General features: G+C 46.0%; 2 protein-coding genes across 3 annotated transcripts in view; both read right to left on the bottom strand.

The window, feature by feature from the left end:
- The window catches only part of LOC119316534 (class E vacuolar protein-sorting machinery protein hse1-like), a 13,347-nt gene extending 8,894 nt beyond the window's left edge, over positions 1 to 4,453 (bottom strand). The window contains exons 1-4 of one of the 2 annotated variants that reach the window (XM_037590855.1): positions 4,253 to 4,453; positions 3,042 to 3,148; positions 2,586 to 2,903; positions 380 to 603 (exon numbers count right to left, since the gene is read on the bottom strand). In XM_037590855.1, coding sequence (XP_037446752.1) covers positions 380 to 538 — 159 coding nt within the window. In that variant the 5' untranslated portion in view covers positions 539 to 603; positions 2,586 to 2,903; positions 3,042 to 3,148; positions 4,253 to 4,453. The remainder of the gene's footprint in view (positions 1 to 379; positions 604 to 2,585; positions 2,904 to 3,041; positions 3,149 to 4,252) is intronic. The other variant, XM_037590856.1, reaches the window with a different exon arrangement.
- A 119-nt stretch (positions 4,454 to 4,572) lies between these two features.
- LOC119316535 (ethylene-responsive transcription factor 3-like) lies at positions 4,573 to 5,800 on the bottom strand. Its single transcript, XM_037590859.1, has one exon. It carries the CDS (start codon positions 5,567 to 5,569, stop codon positions 4,946 to 4,948), a length of 624 nt encoding a protein of 207 aa, XP_037446756.1. The 5' UTR covers positions 5,570 to 5,800; the 3' UTR covers positions 4,573 to 4,945.
- Positions 5,801 to 23,088: the final 17,288 nt, after the last annotated feature.

The following is a 23,088-nucleotide window of genomic DNA, read 5'->3' as shown; positions in this document are numbered from 1 at the left end:
TTTTTTCTTTCTCTCTTTCCTTCACTAATCACAACGTGGACGGACAAAGAGGAAGTCAAAACGGATATGTCCGGACACAGACCAGACGCTTTCGTGACGTTTGGGTGCCAAATTTGCCCAGTCCGGCTATAGATGCACTAAGCACCGGTGCATAACAAACAAGCAGAAATAAAGGAAGACGTAAACGAACCCGTCGAGAAATTTATGTACAAACAAAGTAAGCAACAGAGCGGTACCCCTTTCGGCACAGCAAAACTGCAGCCAGCACAGCGTGCAGAGGCCCGCGATTAGCTGGCTCACATTTCATCAAACAGCTGACGCATTAATGGCGACCCAATCGGAAAGGGAGAGACGGACGATGGAGAGAAGAAAGACGCACCGCGGGGGCACCGAGAACCTCAACATGGGCTGGAAACGGCGCCATGACCAAAGCTTTATTGCGCCCAGAAACGAGTCCAGCCCTGCAATCCACAAGCACGATCGCCACCGTCTCTGTCAGCCGATTAGCACACGGAATTGTGCGCGGCATCAGGCACATCACATGGGAGACCCTTGCCTTGCATGCTCATCAGCAGACACCGAGCGCGCAGGATCTGGGGGCAGCTGAAACAAAGGAGCAGACCAATAATTTAGTCAAGAAGAAAGAATCTAATCAAAAGATCACCATTTTTGTAGATTAATGGCAGCAATGTCGGAGCAGATGCTGCGATAAGAGGTCAATATTAGTTAGTAGTGCCCGCTAACCCTGCACAAGCGTACATATTATCACGGGAAATGGTGCTGCTGTGCGCGCAAAATTTGGGGCACCTTTGGTGGCTATCAAGTAGTACTACCAGCTGCTAACTTTACGTTTTGGAATAAAAAATAGATCTAACGTATTTTGAAATAACATGGCGGGCATCGTTCGACAACAATGAACATGGAAATCAAAGTACTACTCTCTCCGTTTTTATTTACTCTGCATTAGATTTGACTAAAGTTAAACTTCATAAAGTTTGACCAAATCTATAGAGAAAATATGAACATTTACAATAGCAAATCTATATGATGTGAAAGTGTATTCAATAATGAATATAATGGTATTGATTTGTTATTGTATATGTTAATATTTTTGTCTATAAACTTCGTCAAAATTTACAAAGTTTTGACTTTGACCAAAGCTAATATGCGGAGTAAATAAAAACGGAGGGAGTACAAACTAATAGTAGTAGAACAAGTGCCATCAACAATAGTAGTAGATCAAATTATACACAAATAAGATGCATGTGAGACCAGCAATCATTGCATGCCCCGAGAGATTTAGATTGGAGAGAGAACGTAGATGCCCCCAAGAGAAAATAAGAGCAGGCATGTGAGCACATGCACCCAAGAAATTTGCACGGGGTGAGAAGTAATATGTATGGATAACCCAGAGCCTCTGAGCAAAATTACTGTGGAGTATCAAGCATGATCCAAATAATAATTATTACAAATTTACAAGTCTTCTGAATGACAAGATTGAGATGAGCCAGATACAGAGGTCACCGGATTTTTAGTGTTTTCTCAAGAAACTTAATCCCAAGGGAATAACATCATATTCATCGCATCAACAGTAACTCGGCAACAGTATGAAATTTTGGTTTTTAATTATAGCCTACCAGATATTCTACATTGCACTTTTTTCCTTAATTCTACAATCAAATAGAAACTGATATGAGAAAATGAGAATGACATGGTATACTTTGCTTGAGTAATCCTCATCAAGTGTTAATTTAGGATAGAGACATATAGAGCAATAGTTGACTCTTCACACTTGCCGTATCTCCGCTTTCACTGAAAATCGCATCAATAAAATGATCAAAAGACACCAGGTCGAGTTTGCTTCTCCCTTCCTTTTGGTGGTTAGGATGTGAAGTTGGAATAAGAGAGGAAAGGGGAACTGCACTAAATGAATAATTTCATCCTGGTGATGGGCTATTCCAATGGGCATGCATCTGAGATATGGGCTTTGAGCGTAGGAACACTCAGCTTTACAAGAGCTCGGTTCTATAGATTGTTTGCACGCATGCACCACTACTATTCTTTCTTTTCTTGTTATGCATCCGGTCCTCCTCCCGATAGGTACTCCTGCCACAAGAGAGATGATTCAAGGTAACGGTTTTTGGTTGTTCGGTTGTTTGTAATTAACAACAAGATGTTAGGAAATTGATTGTCTGAAGGTTTTCGCCGTCCTCCTAGAATTGGTTATAAGTGAACTTGAATCTGGCAGTAAAAAATAGTTCTGGCTACCATTGTAACTAGCAGTGTGCCTGCTAGAATGTCAGTGATATTAGGATGCGCCCTGATGTCCTAAAGTATATTGTGGCAGTCCGGCTAACAGGGGATTGTGCTGCGAAGTACTAACAGTATAGCAAATAAGCAAATCAATCCAACGATATCTCCAGATACTATATTCCTAACGACACCCCATTTTTAGAGAATTAAACATCGCTCAACAGCGTTAGCATATTAGAGTACCGTGTTCACAACTAAAAATAAATAGCCTTTGTGCAATTGTTGACAGCTAGAAAAGAAGCACTCACAAATTGGCAACATCCCACATGTACCTTAGTTGGCTCCAAACCCTGCTGTCCAGGCACAGATCACTCCCAAGATGCAACAGATGTCCACTGCTTTGTTGCTGGCACTGCTACTTGGTTAGAGTAATTCACGAAGCTGCTGACTTCAAAACATCACCTTTCTCCAATACTTGAGGTTGGTTAGGTAAGTATCCCTTGCTGAATGTACCAAACATGAAGGAATGACAGTGCACTGTAAATATTTTGCCATTGGAACCCCAAAGCTTCCGATATAGGAGTAATAACCATATAATGTTGCGCATATCGGGAGGTGTCTCACATGATTCTGAATTATTTTCTTAATGCCTGTTCATAAATACAGTACTTTAAAGACGTGATGCGACATGCGACAAGGCCAAATCGCATGACAACACGTAATAATGTAAATTTCATGATACCATAGAATTTGCCAAACTAATAGCACGATAAGGAATTTCAATCCACCTTATAAGCATCAACTGTAGAAAGTATATGACTGGAGAAAGACCAGAAGCACATACTTAGCAACTGAGCAACATTGCTCAAGTGCGGCGCGCCATGGTCCGTCACTGCTGCTTAGGAGAATAGCATGAAAATTATTTGTGAATAACAATCAACCGCTTGCATAATCAGATATGTTATGATAAAAAATTGCAGAGCATGTTTCCTAGAAGACACCCGGAAAAAATTCCACGTCAACTAAAACATCAACACGGTTACTAAGGGAAAGGATGCAGTGCATTCTTGTATGTATCCAAGCACATATTCATAGGCAAACCCAATGCACCTGCTATCATAAATTTACCATCTGAATGGTCATCCAATTTGTCCTGATGGATGCAAAAAACAGGAAACTGGAATATCCAGAAGAACGTGGAGTTCCAGATGTCTTCCATAACAAAATCAACTTATCCTAATGGTAATATCACAGAGTGCTATGCATGTAATACGGTAGTCAAAATACTATTCATGTGGAACTCTGTCACCACATACAAATAAATTACTGTACAACAAAGACAATGTGATTATTAAGCTAATAAAAGTTCCTTCTATTCTCTAATTATAAATAAAGCCCTGAGTAGATAGATGTATGCTCATATGAATGTAACAAAGATATACATAATAGGATCAGTGGATCACCATTGCTGCGCCAGCCATATGGAAGTTGCAAGAAATGTGAGGTTTGTGGGTAGGCTTAAGCTAATAAAAGTTCCTTCTATCCTTCAATTACAAATAACACTCAAGTAGATAGATATTTGTTCACATGAATGTAACAAGATATACATAATAGGATCAGTAGATCACCATTGCTGCGCCAGCCATATGCAACTGCCAAGAAATGTGAGGTTTTTGGGTAGGCCTCACAACCAATTAGCAATCGAATATAATCTCGTTAGCATACATCAAACAGAAACGAAAAATCTACGGATACAAGAGTATATTCAAAATCCTTTTACTTTCATGTTACTCGATAACAGTTTGCTGTTAGCATATAACTTTGCTAATTGTCAGAACTAATCTTGTTAGCATCTTGTGTCATCATGATCAGTTGTGTTGTCTGTTGATTTCAGCTCAGGAGTATGCCCAATTATACATGCTAATGATTCAGCCTAAATTATGCCAGATGCATTAATCATAGCTGAAGGTGTCCACAACAAATTAGTTTGTGAACTTACTTTATATGAATTAGAATAGGACAAACATCCCATCATCTTGAGCAGCCAAAGTAAACTTCTCTTCGTTCTATGACAGACATCTACATCAGTGTGAGACTTGATTTAAGAACCAAAACTACATGTCAGAATAAATCACATGTTAGCAACATAAGCATTATGAGAACCATAGTAAGGTTAGTCTATTTACAGTACTCGAAGAATAATGGGGGTATTCAGGTAGAAGGTTGTACCAAGGTTGAAATTAAGATCAAGGTCATCCCTCTAACACAACAACTTTTAGCTCGAATTTTCTAGCATTTAAGCACCCAGTATCATTCTCATAAACAAAACTTTGTTTTCCATTGTTCTCAATTCGAAGCAAATGAGCCTAAATGAGTAACAGTAACACATGTGGCTACAAAAGAAAATAAGTTACTTTAGGTGTCTACTTCCACACAAGAGGAAGCAAGTAAAATGTTGCTATATTACAACAACCACGGCGAGCTGCCGGCGGTAGTCGGCAATAATCACCGCTACCAGCGGCAACAAGCAGGCCGATTCGTAGATCAGGCCATATTAATCATCATCAGATCACGTAAACAGCAACAGCAACAACAGCGTGGAGGTGGATCGTGCTGGCTATGGAGAGAAGGGAAGAACCAAATATTTTTCTCCTTATCCTTTTTCTCTAACCACCACCGGGTGGTTCTGACTTCAGAGCCGCAGCGCCGTCAGCTTCAGCTCGTCGTCGTCGTTACATGCAACGCCGCCAAACTCCGGGGGCAGGTTGAGGTCGAACGGGAGCAGGAGACCGCAGGACGGCGAGGCGGCGGCGTCCGCACAGTCGTCGTCCACCACCGAGGCCGAGGACCCGCAGTCGCTATGGCAGTCGCCGTCGAGGATCGGCGGCGGCGGAGGCCGCGGCGGGAGCACCGGCCGCGCCCGCGGGCCGCCGAAGGACTCGACGGTGGAGCTCAGGCTGCTGCAGGCTGGCCTGGCCGCCGCCGCGGCGATCGACGTCGGGACAGCGGCGGCGGCGGCGACGGGGTAGGGCGAGTAGCTGGGCGGCAGTTGGCGGTGGTGGGGAAGGGAGAGGGGGAAGTTGGTCTTGGCCTTGGGCCCGCGCAGCATGCGCGCAGCGGCGTCGTAGGCGCGGGCGGCGTCCTCGGCGGAGTTGAAGGTGCCGAGCCATACCCGCGCCTTCTTGGCCGGGTCGCGGATCTCCGCCGCGTACCGGCCCCACGGCCGCTTCCGCACGCCGCGGAACCGCGCCCCCGCGTCCCCCTCCGCCTCCGCCGCAGCCGCAACGGCCGTCGCAGCGCCGCCGCCCCGCCGCATGCCGGCGACAGAGCCGAGCCGAGCCTCGGGATTCCTCTAGCGGGATCGGAATCACGTGGCGTGTGCTCGTGAGCTTTGGTACGGCGCAGGAGGGCTCGTTGAGACGGGAATCGGGAATTTTGAGATTTGGGGAAGGGGGGAAGGAGGAGGTGGAGGAGGATGGGAAGGTGGGGAGGAGTAAATTGGAAGGTTTGCTTGTTTGTGCTGCCACCGCCCACGACGCCCACCCCACCCGCGCGCGCCTCCCACCACCACCAGCCCGCCCTGCCGGCTTTTTCTTCTCGGTCTCGCGGGAGAGGTTTCGCCTTTTCTTTTCTCCTCTTTCTTCTTCCGACTTTTTCCTTTCATTTCAAACGGCTGTGTCAATGCCTCTATGGGCTGCTTTTGGGCCTCTTCTTTTCTTCCCTCTTTTTATAAACTTCCCTTTTATTTCTTTGATTTGAAGATTTGTTTCCTTGGTTGTTTCTCAAAAAATAAAGTTTCCTATAAGCAAATATTTGACGAATAGTCTCGTGTTTTTGGCTCGAAATTCGTCCAAATTAGCTCCCTAAATGCCAAAGTTAAATTTGACTCTCCTATCCTTGTGACGTGATAGGATTTGTCTTTAAAAGGCGTTTGAACAACGTCTCGGGCAATTTGATATCCGGCGCAATGCGATGAGGCAGGATGATCCTCTATCCCTTGTCTCTTCCTCATCATTGCAAACATTGTACAAATGATTCATTCTTAAAGCCAACACATCAGGACTCTCCGATCTTCACCATCTCGTTTACCATGAACCGTCACCTACTATCCTACTATATTCTTATGTGCAACCTAAATGCCGCCTCGCTATCAGCATGCATGAACTTCGTGTTCTTACATGCAACATTTACCTTCGGTTTAGCGCCAGGGATAATTATGAGTTATCTATGCATGCTCTTTCTGATAGCTAAAATTATAATCTTTGTTGTGGTGTTATTGCCACTTTGTGTGCGGTTGAATGCACTTGACACCACAAATAATTATGAAGCGTCATGTTCTGAATATTTTGATGCCCTCGCATTGAAAAATCATTACTACTCAAAATTTTGAAGATGTGAGAGGACCTTATGTATATACTTTTGTTACTAACGGAGACAATTGCTCTTGGACTATGCCACTTCCTTGCACATTTTTCTTTCATGTTCAAACCAGGGAAGATGGAACATGAATAACACAGACATGATAGAGTATTATGAGGAGGAGGAACTAGACCAACACGCGACATATCAACCACATGCACTGTTTTACTACCCGATGGTCCAAGACAGTGAGATTGCCAAGCCTTGGACAAAAGCCGGCCTTGGGGGAATACGTATGCCTCCATTTTTCGTCATCTTTGATATACTTTATCCTTTGGTAAACTTGTTGTGCTTTTTGTTTGTGTCACAACCCTAGAACAAATAGTGTAAATAGTTGCATTTAGAAGCATCCATGCATCATGTCTAAGTTCATTGAAATTTGAATTGAGGAATTTAAAAGCCTCAAAATTAAATAAAGGGCTAAAACCCTAAAACAATCTATTCGGTGAACCTAAAATGCCCTTCTTAAATGTTTGATAGTCTGTTGGTCTAATCATTTTTCAGCCTACATGTTTCGTTATAAAAATGATTTATATTGCTACTAATTTTGCTTTCTTTCTTTTCATTCTTGCACTTACAAATTACCAAAAATATTTCATTATTTGGTTCTTAGTTGCTTCTTATGTTTCTTTAAAAAGAAAATTCCAAAAACATTTCATTCATTCTTCTCTTGTTCTCTTTGGTTTGACTCATGATCTTTTGAAATAAGAAAAATATTCATGTTCCTTGTGTTTATTTGGTTGTTCTTGTTGTTCTAAATGTTTAAGAAAAAAATACTATTATTGCTTTCTCCTTTCTTCTTATTCCTTTCAAACATACAAAAAGAATTGATTTTATCTTTTCTCACTTAATTTTATTCTTAGTTCTGCTTGATGTTTCTTTGGTTCTTTTTGAGTCTTTTTCTTTGCTTTTTATCCAGGTGTAAAAACAAAACAAAATTTCCAAAAAGGTTTCTCTTGGTTATTGTTTGGTTTATCAGTTGTTATTTTTGATTCTTCTTTGTTTTTGAAGTGCTTTTCACTCGCTTTCTTCTCTCTTGTATATAAGTTATTTTATTTTTGTTAACCGAAAAATCCAAAAAAGATCATTGTTCTTTGTATTGTTATTTTGCCTTGCAGAATATAACTCCTTGTGGTCCTCGTTACACTTGCTTATTATGTTTCAAAAATTATTCACTGGAGCAACTGGGTAATAATGATGAGATCTGATGAGTGACCATGACGGTAAAGCTTGGATGAACATCTTGCTTAACACTTATTTACGGTTTACCAAGGTGCTTTACTTATAATACCATACATTTATATGCATGCACATTGTGAGGGTTGGATGGTCTATCTTTCTCATGCTAAAATCTTTACCGACTAGAGGATCATGCAAATATAGGGTGCCAATTGGACTACGTTAAATTTTGAAAACGCTTACTAATTAAGTATTTCCCTTTGGAGTCTGGGTGATTGATACGTCTTCAACGTATCTATAATTTTTTATTGTTCCACGTTGTTATATTATCATTTTTGGATGTTTTACAATTATTTTATATCATTTTTTGGTACTGGCCTATTGACATAGTGCCCATTGCCAGTTGATGTTTTTTGCATGTTTTTTACATCGTAGGAAATCATTACCAAACGGAGTCCAAATGCAGCGATACTTTTTGTGGATTTGTTTTGGACCAGAAGACATCCAGTGGGCCAAAGAAGTACCAAAGAGGGAGCCTGAGGTGAGCACAAGACACCAGGACACGCCTGGAGGCCTGGGCGCGCCCTGGTGGGTTGTGCCCACCTCGGTGGCCTCCTGAACCACCTCTTTGCTCTATATATACCCCAGTATTCCAGAAACCCTAAGGGAGTCGACGAAAATCAATTTCAGCCGCCGCAAGTTCGAGAACCACTAGATCCAATCTAGACACCATCACGGAGGGGTTCATCATGTCCATTGGTGCCTCTCCGATGATGCATGAGTAGTTCATTGTAGACCTACGGGTCCGTAGTTAGTAGCTAGATAGCTTCCTCTCTCTCTCTCTCTCTCTCTCTCTCTCTCTTTTGATTCTCGATACATTGGTCTCTTGGAGATCCATATGATGTAACTCTTTTTGCTGTGTGTTTGTTGGGCTCCGATGAACTTTGAGTTTATGATCGAATCTATCTTCTTATCCATGAAAGTTATTTGAGTCTTCTTTGATCTCTTATATGCATGATTTCTTATAGGCTCGTATTTCTTCTCCGATATTTGGGTTTTGTTTGGCCAACTTGATCCATTTATCTTGCAATGGGAAGAGGTGCTTTGTGATGGGTTCGATCTTACGGTGCTTGATCCCAGTGACAGAAGGGGAACCGACACGTATGTATCGTTGCCATTAAGGATAACAAGATGAGGTATATTTTTACATAAATAGATCTTGTCTACGTCATGTCATCGTTCTTATTGCATTACTCTGTTTCTCCATGAACTTAATACACTAGATGCATGCTGGATAGTGGTCGATGTGTGGAGTAATAGTAGTAGATGCAGACAGGAGTCGGTCTACTAATCTTGGACGTGATGCCTATATAATGATCATTGCATGGATATCGTGATGATTATTTGAAGTACTATCAATTACCCAACAGTAATTCGTTTACCACTGTTTGTTATTTTTCTCGAGAGAAGCCACTAGTGAAACCTACGGCCCCCGGGTCTCTTCTTTATTATATTTGCCTTTCACGATCTATTTTTATTTTCTTTTATTTTCAGATCTATTAAACAAAAAATACCTTGCTGCACTTTATTTTATTTGGCGATCTATCTATCAATTTATTACAACTTTCTCACGTCCACTTGCCAATTTTGGGCGTCGTTACCCGAAAGGGATTGACAACCCCTTTAATACGTCGGGCTGCGAGTATTTGTTATTTGTGTGCAGGTGCCATTCACGTAGTGTTGCGTGGTTCTCCTACTAGTTCGAGAACTTTGGTCTCATCACTGAGGGAAATACCTACCGTTGTTGTGCTGTATCATCCCTTCCTCTTTGAGGAAATACCGACGTAGTTCAAGCAATCATCAAAAGGAATTTATGGTGCCTTTGCCGGGAAGACATCATCAACATCTACCAGGTTCCTAATCACAAATCTCATCTCCTTGCAATTTACATTATTTGCCATTTGCCTCTCTTTTTCTCTCCCCCACTTCACAAAAATTTGCCGTTTTATTCGCCCTCTTTTTCGTTCGCCGTTTTCTCGTCAGATGTGTTTTTGAGTGCAATCTTGTTGCGTAGTCACAATGACTCAAGAGAACACCAAGTTGTGTGATTTCTCCAATACCAACAACAATAATTTTATTAGCACTCTGATTGCTCCTCCTGCCACTAGTGCAGAGTCTTGTGATATTAATACCGCTTTGCTGAATCTTGTTATGAAAAATCAATTTTCCGGTACTCCTAATGAGGATACCGCGTCCCATCTTAACACATTCGTGGAATTATGGGATATGCAAAATAAAAAAGATGTGGCCAATGATGTTGTGAAGTTGAAATTATTTCTGTTTTCTTTGTGAGATCATGCAAAAATTTGGTTTTCTTCTTTGCCTCGCAATAGTATCGATTCTTGGGATAAGTGCAAGGATGATTTTATTACTCAGTATTTTCCTCCCGTGAAAACTATTTTCCTTAGAACTCAGATCATGAATTTCAAGCAACTTGAACATGAGCATGTTGCATAATCTTGGGATAGGATGAAATTGATGCTAAGGAATTTCCCAACTCATGGGTTAAATCTTTGGATGATCATACAAAATTTTTATGCGGGGTTGAATTTTGTTTCTCGTAATCTTTTATATTCCGTCGTGGGTGGTACTTTTATGGAAATTACTTTGGGTGGAGCCACCAAATTGCTTGATAATATCATGAAAAATTATTCACAATGGCATACCGAAAGAGCTCCTACTAGTAAAATGGTTAATTCGGTTGAAGAAATTTCTTCTTTGAGTGAAAAAATTGATGCTCTTATGAAATTGGTTGCTAATAGAAATGCTCCTATTGATTTTAATGATGTGCCTTTGTCTACTTTGATTGAGCAAAATAGTGATACCATGGGTGTGATTTTTATCTCACGAAACAATTTTAATAACAATGCTGATAGAGATAATTTTAATCCTAGGCCTTTTCCTAGTAATTCCTCTAATAAAAACACAAGGTCTAGAGATCTAGTACTGCCTTTTCCCCTTCAGAGAATCTCATACGAAGGTCTTTTTCCTCTCTCCCTAGGCGCTCCCTCTCTCCCTAGGCGCTCCTAGGGCCTCCATGCCGCCGGTGGCCACTTCGGCCCCGGCGTCCACCCCCACTCCGGCATCCCCGGCCCGGTCCCCGGCGATCCTCAACCTCCTCTCCATCATGGCGCTCGCTGATATTAACTTCGACATTGGCCAAGATATTGCCGCTGAGGTTTGGAGAAAATGTGGTGTCCCCATTAACTTCGAAGATGGTAAGGAGATGGAGGAATTCCTCCTAGTGGCTGAATTCACAGGATCCAAGATCCGGCTCACTGAGGAATCTATAAGCACCATTCTCCTATCTTGTTTTGGGGGTAGAGCATCTCTCTTGCGTGTTCAACGTCTTCAAAATTGGTCTTTTAAGTTTTCGGTCTCCTCTAAGGAGGTGGGTTTCTCCATCATCAAAGGTGGAAACATCTCTATTCCCATGCTCAATGTCAACTTTTTGCTCTGGGGTAGTGGTGGACTGAACTCCAGTTGCGAGCTTGATCAATACTTACAAGAAAAGGAGGATGAATGGACCCACATCTTTCGTAGGCATCCTAGAAAATCTTACCTTCAAGCTCTTAGATCTCCTGCTACTTTCGATGATTCGCGCATTTCCAATCTCAGATCTTCGCCGGTTCGTCAGGAGCGTGATCCTACGGATCCATCAACATTGGCTCATTATCACCCGAATACTAACCCAATCAATGCAGCACTTTCTGATCGCAGGGCGGGATCATCTGCATTTTGTGTATGCTGCCTCTTAACGGGCCACAACAGGCATGCCTACACAAATCGTATCAAATGTCGACAGTGCAAAAAGTGGGGACATATTGAGAAGGACTGCTTTGCACCGGCCAGTCGAAGCCCAATCAAGGAGCCCAACCCACCAAATCGCCCGGTGATCGCAATTCCAAGGCAACCCGCCACTGTTCCCGTCATTGAGACTAATCACGTCGTCGCTCCGCCGACCCAATCAGTCCAATCAAGTTATTTCGCTTCTGCTTTCACTCCGAGTTGGTAGCATTCATCGCATTTCTCCACTAATCTCTCATCGTCTCCAAGCAGCGACCGCCCGCCCCTCCACATCCCTCCCCACCCCATCCACTCCTCCACCGGCGCAGAGTCGTAGTGCTGCGGCAATGGCCACCTTCCCCTTCGATCCCACGCCGTTCCTCCCACCCAATCATCACAGTATTGAAGTCGAGGGTAGACCTGCAAGGATCAAGATCATCAATGGAGCGGCGCCAGCCACTCATGAAGAATGGGCGATTGCATCTATCGTTCCCATGCCCAATCTCCTTGCTGCTTTTGACACCGTCAGAGAGGTACTTTCTGATTTTCTCACAGATAAGCAAATTGGTTTCTCAAAGATTGAGCCCTGTCCTTTTGGTCAAGCGTACATCAAAATCAATAGCGTATTTGACTGAGATGCTCTGGTTTCTAATGGACAACATCAATTTACTGATGTTCATGTAATCATCCAACCGCACAACAAGGGTTTGAACTGGAGAAAATTGGTGATGAACAGAGATGTCTGGATCTTGTTGTGTGGCTATGCTTTTGATAGGAGGAATATTCAGGAGGTCAACAATGATGTTAGTAAGTTTAGAAAATTCTTAAGCTGGGACAGAGTGCGGAGTACTAGGGCTAACCTCATGGTCAAAGTGCGTGTGGAAGAATTCGGGGACATCCCATCTAGCATTGTCTTTGGAGAGGGCTATGATTTTCACAGATTCATTAACAGTGCCAGTGGTTATTGTACAGCAACAGATTTTGGGTGTTGAGGCACTAGATGAAGACCCTATTGATCCTAATGGAAATCCACAGCCGGCTCCTCCTTTGGCTAATTTTCACCCAAATCAACATAACCATTTCCTTGGCCCTCTTCAGCAGCATGAGAATTATGATGTTCATGGAAACTTTCAACCTCCAAGCAACCACCTGAATCTATAGCTTGGCCTTAATGTTCTTGCTGATGTTGCTATGAATGCACAACCAGAGGATGAGAATAACAATGAGAATGATGAGAAAGGGGATTTACCTGGCTGGGGCCACTGGGCCATGCCCCAAGAAGTAGACATTGAACTTCATGTTGGTGAATTCTTTGAGTTGCAAGAAATTATGGAACCTCTGGAGGAGGAGAATCTGGCTCTTGTGGCTCACAGCAGCATCACTGCATCCATGGCACCTTCTGACAACAGTCATAGTACAGATGCATCTGCCAATGGCCCTTTGGCGCCAAACGAGCAACATATCCCTGATTTAAACCTGGATGCTTTTCCCAATGGGCCAGATATTTCTCCCTTGGCCCAACAGCTCTTGGAAGACAATGAAGCCTACCTGCCAGTTCTGGAGGCAGCCCACTTTCCTATTATGGAGGCCCATCAACAAGACATGGAGGTAGCCCCAGTTCTGAATCTGTTGCCTGATCCACATCTTGAGGCCATTCTCCCTCAAACTGACACTTACTATAGGGATTCAAAAGATGATCCTATGCTTAATGAATTCCTTGCTACTATTCATCAACACTCACCTTCCACTCTTTGTGGAACAATCAACAAGTTAGCAACTGAGGCCTCCATTTTAGGGGTTGCTGCAACATCTCCTGAGAAAGAAGAGCTGACTCAACAGTTAAAGGCTGCCCAGGCTGAGGTTACTGGTAAAGAATCTAATAAAGTGCAAGCTGACAATGGTGAATTGTCTCTTTCAGTTATGACTGCTCCTCTTGGCTTTCCCATGCCCATTTATGCTAATCAGGCACACTCTTCATCCCCAGGTTTTCAGAGCATAGACATGGATCAAAACCCTGATTAAGGTACCAGCGACCGCAAATCAAATCTTGATGAAGAAGCACTCTTGGGCAGAGAAGGTGCTCTGATCTGGAAGAAGCATTTTGCCCCCTGTCGGTGTCAAAACCGGCGGATCTCGGGTAGGGGGTCCCGAACTGTGCGTCTAGGCCAGATGGTAACAGGAGGCAGGGGACACGATGTTTTATCCAGGTTCGGGCCCTCTTGATGGAGGTAAAACCCTACGTCCTGCTTGATTAATATTGATGATATGGGTAGTACAAAAGTAGATCTACCACGAGATCGGAGAGGCTAAACCCTAGAAGCTAGCCTATGGTATGATTGTATGTTGTGGTTGTTGTTGTCCTATGGACTAAAACCCCCTGGTTTATATAAACACCGGAGAGGGTTAGGGTTACACAAGGTCGGTTACAAAGGAGGAGATATCCATATCTGTATTGCCTAGCTTGCCTTCCACGCCAAGTAGAGTCCCATCTGGACACGAGATGAAGTCTTCAATCTTGTATCTTCATAGCCCAACAGTCCGGCCAAAGGATATAGTCTGGCTGTCTGGAGACCCCCTAATCCAGGACTCCCTCAGTAGCCCCCGAACCAGGCTTCAATGGCGGCGAGTCCGGCGCGCAGTATTGTCTTCGGCATTGCAAGGCGGGTTCCTCTCCAAATTCCGTGTACCTGTTGAAATAGTGTCTGGCCCCTTGTGAATGTTGCACTCCTTGGCTTCCACGCCCCATAATGGCCACTTTACACGTGTCGAGTGAATGTGAAGGGCCAGGGTGTTTTTACGTTTACCCCCCTAGCTGTGCGAATGAGCCACCTATTAAAAAGACGAGGATTCAGATCCAAATCACACCATCCTCCCTTGGCGAGCCTTCATCGGAGTGCACCCGACAGAGATCCATTCCATCATGGCCAGTCGACGCAGCTCCTCCTCTCGCTCCCCTAGCCCCAAGCCTGGAGATTGGGGGAGATGTTCTATCCCGCACAGCAAATTAGTGATGCTTCAGACCAAGGGATTTCTTCCCCCAGCGTACATGGTCCCGGTTCGAGCCGGGCTCGCCACCTATAACGGCGGAGAGCAAGCGGAGAGCCTTCCCAATCCCTCCAAGGGAGAGCGGGTATGCCTTGCCCCTCATTTGGTAAGAGGGCTTGGATTTCCAATTCATCCATTTCTCCGGGGGCTCCTGGAGTTCTACGGCCTCCAGTTACACAATCTTACGCCTGCCTCCATATTGCATATCGCGGGATTCATAGCCCTTTGCGAGCTGTTTTTAGGCTGTGAGGCTCATTTCGCGCTGTGGAAGAAGTTGTTCTGCCTTGTGCCCCATTCCTAGAAGGGGTCAATATATCAAGTGGGCGGAGCCGAAGTGTGGCGTATTGCCGGGACCGGATATCTGTCCGGAACCCCAAAGAAGACGTCCGAAGACTGGCCTTCAAAATGGTTTTATATAGAAGACGTCCCCCTCCCGGATCCTATTCGAATCGGTCTTCCTGAGTTCGACAACGCTCCTTTGAAGAAGCGCCGGAGTTGGCGTCCATGGAGCTCCCTGGAGGAAGATGACAGGGACGTCCTTTACCTGATGAGCCGGATAAGTTTTTTAGCTCGATCCGAATTGACCATGATTGAGGTCATGGCCATATGTATCATGCGGGGGGTGCAACCGCTTTAGTATAGAGGCCACCCCATGTGGGATTTCAATGGGGAGGATGACGCCCACCCGCTATGTCTGTAAAGGGCCGGGATCGGTTGTTGATCTAATAAAGATCTTATCCACTTTGTACAAGGGAGAAGAGGAGGAATTCCTCCATGTCAACCCGCAGGGCGGATTTTCTATGTACAATCCTCCGAGCTGGGTAAGCGGAGACTTTTTCTCGCCCATTCGTTTCATTTTCCCATAGTTAAGTATTCAGTCTAGTGATTTCAATGCAGGAGCTGCGTCAGGCTGTAAGGGAGATAAACAACCCCCCTCCACAACCCGAGGACCCTGGACGATCCCTGGACCCGGCCACCCAGGAGGATCCGGACATATTTGTGGAGCTGATCGATGGGGTATTTTACCAATTGAGCAATGACAACGCTTTGGTGGCCATTACGGCCGATTACCCGGGGCTACTTCCAGCCTCACAGGTAACTGAGACCGAAATCCCAGTACTTTGAAAAGGGATCCGTCCTTGCGTGTTTTTGATTACCATATAACAACCGAGTTTTGCAGGGGAGGTCCTCGAGAAGGAAGGCCGAGCCTATGGCGACTAGCCAACAAGGGGCCGCGGGGCCAGGCAGGCTGAAAAGACCCGCGGTCCGGATTGAGACACCGGCACAGCGGTACAGCGTGCCGTCTCTTATTCCAAGACATAATTTTCGGGAGCATATTAACGCCCATGCCTTCTGTTTAGGAGAAGGAGCACTCGCCGGACTATATCCGGAGAGGCTACTAATCGCGCCTCCACCAGCCAGGCTCCAAGGCCGGATTCGGAGGCGGGAATGAATACGAGGCGTGTGCCGGGTGCTCCTCCGACAGAGGATGCGGATAAATTGTCCGCCACCAATTCTGAGGTGGAAAGTGCCATGAACCACAGGCGTCGCCGGACTGTTCTTCGTGACGCTTGTTTCTCCCAAGAGGCATTGGATGCCTTCAATCCGGGAGATGCGTACCTCCGTGATGCTAAAAATGGTCTAGCCAGAGCCACAGAGCAGTATGTAAAAGACATACAGGTGAGAAAATTTGGTGGTTATATATATCAGTAGCCCCTGAGACTTGAAACAGTTAGAATAACTGATTTAAGGATCATTTGTTATGTAGGTTCTTACAGAAAAGAATACCCAACTGTCCCAGGAGCTGGAAGAGTGCAAAGCCCAACTTCAGGCCGCACTGGCCGTAGCAGGGGAGCCCAAAGAGACCCCCTCTGGTAATATATCCTTCGAATGATAAGTATGATATAGAATGCGGCGTATATGCAGATCTAATGATAAAGTTGCAGATGTCGCTGGGGTAAATCCTGATAAGCAACAACTCCAACGTCAGCTGAAGGCCGGTGAGAGCATGCTTACGAGGGTGAGGCAGGAGAAGAATGATCTCCTAGATGCCTACACCAAGCTGGGCGTGGAACTAAAGGATGTTCGTGCCCAACTGTCGGATTCCGTGAAGGAGAATCGGCGGCTTCGACGCGTCATATTTAGTAAGTGCTTGAACGAACTTTGAAAAATAGTTCGGCGAGGAAGTCGATTAACAGCGTTATGTCTGTAGGTATGCTGACGGGTCGTCCCGCAGAGGAAATGTCCGGGTCTGCGGGTGATCTTCTGTTCGAGCTGTCACATCTGCACGAACAAGTTCGGCAGGTGATGCAAGGTGTTGCCCAGGCTTTGTGGCCATCTGTCTCCTTGCCAGAGGGCGTTGCAGAGCTTACGGAGAAGCTCAAGGGAGCACGGCGGCGCCTCCGATTATGGAAGATATCGGCCTGCCGACAGGGTGCTAGAGAGGCCTGGGCCATGGTGAAGACTCGGTATACCAAGGCAGACCCAAATAACATGGCCGAGGTCGGACCTGTGGGGCCCGACGGAAAAGAGATCCCCGTTAGCTTAGTTTATGGGCAAGTAGAATTAGCCGCAAAGTATTCCCAACAGGATTGTAAGCTAGACCGCCTGTTGGATGGTATAGAAGAGGAGTTTAGTCAGTCTGTATGACTATGTAATTAAAGTGACATGTATAATGCCTTCTAGCCGGATTGTAGATCATTTGTCGTTGTGGACCTTTTCGCTTCAACCTTCGGGCCCGATAGTCCGGAGTGAATCCGAATACCCGCTTAGTTATATAAGAACCGGGGTATGCGTGGAGACAGGGCGTAGGGGTCATTAGTGCTTTATCGGACAAGTGCCCAACTAGTTATGTTATATTACATGGGTAGTAAGAAACATCTTCCAGGGAGAATAGTTTCGTTAAGGGTTCCTTTCCCTGGGTAAGCATGCCCTAAAGTGCATGTCTGGACTGCGATAAGAAGCACAGAAAAAGCATCTGGGGGCAGATATGGATAATAAAAGTCATCTTTTGTTCACCGACCAAATATTCCCTTAAGAACACTAGCTTCCGGCTTCACCCAATCTGAGGTACACATCCGGCTGACCCGCCAGCAACAATCGCAGAGGTGCTCCCCTTATGCCCTAGCCGAATTAACGGGAACGTAGGGCATAAATACAAGAGCCAGGCAACCCAGCTTGGCCAAAACTTAAGTCATATCGATGCATATAATGGTGAAAAAAGGTACATGCGGAAGTATAACACATGTGTTGGGCGTGAGGCCCAGATAAATAATTTAAGCTTCTGTGAAAGAAGCCCCCAGGTATGGAGAGTGCGGCTAGCGCATCTGTAATGTACAAGTGAGGCACAAGGTGACTCTTGAAGGCCTAGAGGAATAATAAGAAAAAGAAAGAAAGGGAAACAAGACAGATGATGCATATGCAGAAAATGGACAAAGGGAAGGGACTAACATAGAGTCCGGTGCTGGGCGTAGAATCTTCGGAGCCTGGCTGCGTTCCATGGGTTCGGCTCGAGTCGACTAGTCGATGCATCCCGCAGTCGGTACGCTCCACCGGTCAGAACTTGGTCGATAATGAAGGGACCTTCCCATTTGGGCTCGAGCTTGTTCTTTTTCTTATCCGGCAGGCATAGAACTAGTTCGCCAACGTTATAAGTTTTGGCCCGTACTTCTCTGCTTTGGTATCTGCGAGCCTGTTGCTGGTAAAATGTGGAACGGGCTTTGGCTACGTCGCGCTCTTCCTCCAAGGTGTCCAGACTGTCCTGTCGATCGAGCTCGGCTTCTCTTTCTTCGTACATGCGCACTCGAGGTGAGTCATGAATTATGTCACATGGCAAGACTGCCTCTGCGCCGTACACCATAAAAACGGTGTATATCCGTTACTACGATTCGGTGTGGTCCGCAGCCCTCAGAGTATGGAGTCGAGCTCCTCTACCCAGTGCGTGTCAGACTCCGTTAAGGAACGCACTAATCTGGGTTTAATGCCGCTCATTATAAGACCGTTTGCTCGTTCGACTTGACCGTTGGTTTGTGGGTGATAGACTGAAGCATAATCGAGCTTGATGCCCATTTTGCTACACCAGAGTTTTACCTCGTCGGCCGTGAAGTTCGTGCCGTTATCAGTGATGATGCTGTGGGGGACGCCATAACGGTGTACAACCCCGGATATGAAATCTATCACTAGTCTGGATTCGGCTGTTTTAACTGGTTTAGCCTCTATCCATTTGGTGAATTTATCCACCATTACCAATAAGTATTTTTTTCTTGTGGGTTCCCCCTTTAAGGGGCCCAACCATGTCAAGCCCCCATACCGCGAAGGGCCATGTAATGGGGATTGTTTAGAGGGCGGTGGGTGGAATGTGGCTTTGATTTGCGAAGAGCTGGCAACCGGCGCAACGTTGGACCAAGTCCTGTGCATCTGCCCGGGCCGTTGGCTAATAGAATCCGGTACGGAAGGCCTTGCTTTCAAGAGCCCAGGCTGCGGCGTGATGACCGCCGAGTCCGGCGTGAATTTCTGCCAAAAGATTCCGCCCTTCCTCTTCGGAGATGCACCTTTGGAGGACTCCGGTAGTGCTTTTCTTGTACAACTCTCCCTCATGGACCCCGTAGGCCTTGGATCGCTGCACTATGCAGCGTGCCTCATTTTGGTCCTCCGGAAGTTCCTGTCTAGTTAGGTAGGCCAGGAATGGTTCTGTCCACGGGGCAATAATGGCCATTATTTCGTGGGCTGAAGGTGTTATTTCGGTGGCGGAGCCTCTGATTGTGTCAGAGAGTTCGGTATCGGGTATTTTGGCCAGATCCGGGCTATTGTTACCGGTGTCCCCTTCCCATTCTACGGATGGCTTGAAGAGCCTTTCCAGAAATATGTTGGGAGGGACCGCATCGCGTTTTGCGCTGATGCGGGCGAGGATATCCGCCGCCTGGTTGTTTTCCCAAGCCACGTGGTGAAATTCGAGTCCCTCGAACCGAGCTGACATTTTGAGGACGACGTTTCAATAGGCCGCCATTTTTGGATCCTTGGCGTCAAAATCTCCATTTATTTGGGATATTGCGAGGTTTGAATCCCCACGCACCTCCAGGCGTTGAATGCCCATGGAGACTGCCATCCGAAGACCATGCAACAGAGCTTCGTATTCGGCTGCATTGTTGGAATCTGTATACAATATTTGCAATATGTACCGAACGGTATCTCCGGTTGGGGACGTCAGGACGACGTCAGCCCCTAGACCGGCCAGCATTTTGGAACCGTCGAAGTGCATGATCCAATTGGAGTATGCGCCGTACTCTTTAGGGAGTTCAGCCTCCGTCCATTCGGCGACGAAGTCGGCCAGTACTTGCGATTTTAATGGCTCGATGAGGTTTGTATGTTATGTCGAATGGGAGGAGCTCAATGGCCCATTTGGCAATCCGGCCCGTAGCGTCACGGTTGTTGATAATATCATTAAGTGGCACTTCCGAGGCTACTGTAATCGAACACTCTTGAAAGTAGTGTCGCAGTTTCTGTGATACCATGAATACCGCATATGCTATTTTTTGGTAATGCGGGTACCATGATTTGCATGGAGTGAGGACAGTGGATACATAGTATACCGGCTTTTGAAGAGGGAATTTGTGTATGCCGCTTCCCGTTCGACAACGAGCACCGCGTTTACAACTTGATGAGTTGCCGCAATATACAACACCATTGGTTCGCTGATGTTTGGTGCGGCCAGGATCGGGTTGGTTGCCAAAATGGCCTTTATTTCTTCCAATCCGGCTGTGGCCGCGTCCGTTCACTCGAAGTGTTTGGTGCGCCAAAGGAGGCGATAAAGGGGTAAGGCCTTTTCTCCCAAGCGGGAGATAAAGCGGCTTAGAGCCGCCACGCATCCAGTTAGCTTCTGGATTTGTTTGAGGTCTGTTGGGGTAGCCAACTGTGACAACGCTCGGATTTTGGCCGGATTAGCTTCAATACCTCTACTGGAGACAATGAATCCCAGGAGCTTTCCGGCTGGTACACCGAAAACGCATTTTCCAGATTGAGCTTGATGTCATATGTTCGGAGGTTATCGAATGTGAGCCTTAAGTCGTCTACTAGAGATTCAATATGCTTGGTTTTGACGACCACGTCATCTACGTATGCCTCCACTGTTTTGCCGATCTGGTTTGCCAGACATGTCTGAATCATGCGCTGATATGTTGCGCCGGCATTTTTGAGCCCGAAGGGCATTGTGTTGAAGCAAAATGGGCCATATTGTGTGATGAATGCCGTTGCGGCTTGGTCTGGCTCTGCCATTTTAATTTCATGGTAGCCGGAGTATGTGTCGAGGAAACACAATGAATCGTGTCCTGCGGTAGCATCGATGATTTGATCGATGCAGGGGAGGGGGAATGGATCCTTTGGGCAGGCCTTGTTAAGGTCCTTAAAATCGACGCACAAGCGCCAGGATTTGTCCTTCTTTGGTACCATCACCAGGTTCGCTAGCCAGTCTGGATGTTTTATATCTCTGATGAATCCGGCCTCCAATAGCTTGGCTAGTTCCTCTCCCATGGCTTGTCTCTTAGGTTCAGAGAAACGCCGAAGAGCCTGCTTGACTGGCTTGAATCCTTTTAGGATATTTAGGCTGTGCTCGGCCAGGCTGCGTGGGATTCCTGGCATATCTGAAGGGTGCCAGGCAAAAATGTCCCAGTTCTCGTGTAGGAACTCTCACAGTGCGGCATCGACATCAGGGTTTAACTGTGCCCCGATGGAAGCTGTTTTTATAGGGTCCGTTGGATGGACTTGGAATTTGACTATTTCGTCCGCCGGTTTAAAGGAGGTGGACTTGGATCTTTTATCGAGTATCACGTCGTCCCTGTTCACCGTGGAGCGCAGCGTAGTTAGTTCCTCAGCTGCTAGGGCTTCGGATAGTGCCTCGAGGGCTAGTGCGGCTGTCTTATTTTCGGCACGGAGTGCTATGTCTGGATCACTAGCAAGAGTGATGATTCCGTTGGGCCCGGGCATTTTGAGCTTCATGTACCCGTAATGGGGTATGGCTTGGAAGATTGTAAACGCCTCCCGCCCTAATAGAGCGTGGTATCCGCTGCTGAACGGGGCCACTTGGAATGTAATTTCTTCGGACCTGTAATTATCCGGCGTGCCGAATACCACATCTAGTGTGATTTTCCCAGCACAACGTGCTTCCCGACTGGGAATAATTCCTCTAAAGGTTGTGCTACTTTGCTCAATGCGGCTCCAGTCTATTTCCATCTTTTGAAGAGTTTCCTCATAGATGAGGTTTAATCTGCTGCTGCCGTCCATGAGTACCTTGGTGAGTCGAAAGCCGTCCACGATTGGACTAAGGACCAGCGCGGCTGGTGCTCGGGCTGTTCGGAATTTAGGTTCGTCACTGGCGTTGAAGGTAATAGCCGTGTCACTCCAAGGATTTATTGCTGCTACGTGGCAGATTTCGACCATGCTGCGGAGTGTTCGCTTGCGTCTATTATTTGACGAGAAGGTCTCAAAGACTGTTAACACCGTATTGTTATCCACGGGATGGTGCTCTGTGGTATTTGGGAGGAGTAGATCCTCACCACTTTTGGCCACCTGCCGGAGTATCCAACATGCTCTAAGGCTGTGCGCTGGTATTGCATCCGCTGTACTATGAATTTTGCAGGGTCCGTTGAGCCATCCCTCCAGTACGGTTCCTTGCCCCATAGAGGGCTTTTGCTTTTTGGTAGTTAACCCAGGTGTATTGTGATAATGCACCCTTTTATTTCAGAATGGGTTTGTATTCAGGGCCGGATTATCCCAAATTTTTATTTCGGTTTTCCAGGCGCTTTCCATCGCACAGTACTTCCGTACTATGGACACCAAGTCGGCAAAGTGTCTAATTTCGCGGCGACTTATGGCGTTGAGGATTCCCTTGTCCGTGCAATTATTGCAGAAGAATGAAATTGCGTCTTCGTCGTGGTAGTCCTTTATCCCGTTCATGACCAGGAGGAATCTGGCCCAGTAATGGTGTACTGTTTCTTCGGGCTCTTGCCTAATTTGGGATAGATCGCTTATGTTTGGGTGGGTGGGTGGAATTGAACCCGAATCCTCACCCAATCTAAGACTCAGGGGCCAAGGAGTTTCCGAACTCGGAAGTTTGGATTCTCGAATGTTTTCCAATAAATCTAGCCCGCTGCCTGACTCTAGGTTCAGGTCTTGAGTGACGTCCTCCCCTCCGCGGGTATCCGGCTTGGAGGGATCGGGAATCCGGACATAGCTAGTCCTTAAGATAGATGAAGTGTTGCCGCATTGTTCCTCCACCACTGCAACGTGATGGGTGACCTGGGGAGAGTTGATCTCTCTCAGATCAGGTTTAGGCCCAATCTGATCATAGCCTGT

The sequence above is a fragment of the Triticum dicoccoides genome, chromosome 6A (genome assembly GCF_002162155.2).
Source record: "Triticum dicoccoides isolate Atlit2015 ecotype Zavitan chromosome 6A, WEW_v2.0, whole genome shotgun sequence".
NCBI classification, from domain to species: domain Eukaryota; kingdom Viridiplantae; phylum Streptophyta; class Magnoliopsida; order Poales; family Poaceae; genus Triticum; species Triticum dicoccoides.
This window is presented reverse-complemented; position numbering and strand designations above follow the sequence as displayed.

Coding starts and splice junctions, on each gene's coding strand:
- LOC119316535 (XM_037590859.1), bottom strand. CDS start 5,569: ATGCGGCGGGGCGGCGGCGCTGCGACGGCCGTTGCGGCTGCGGCGGAG.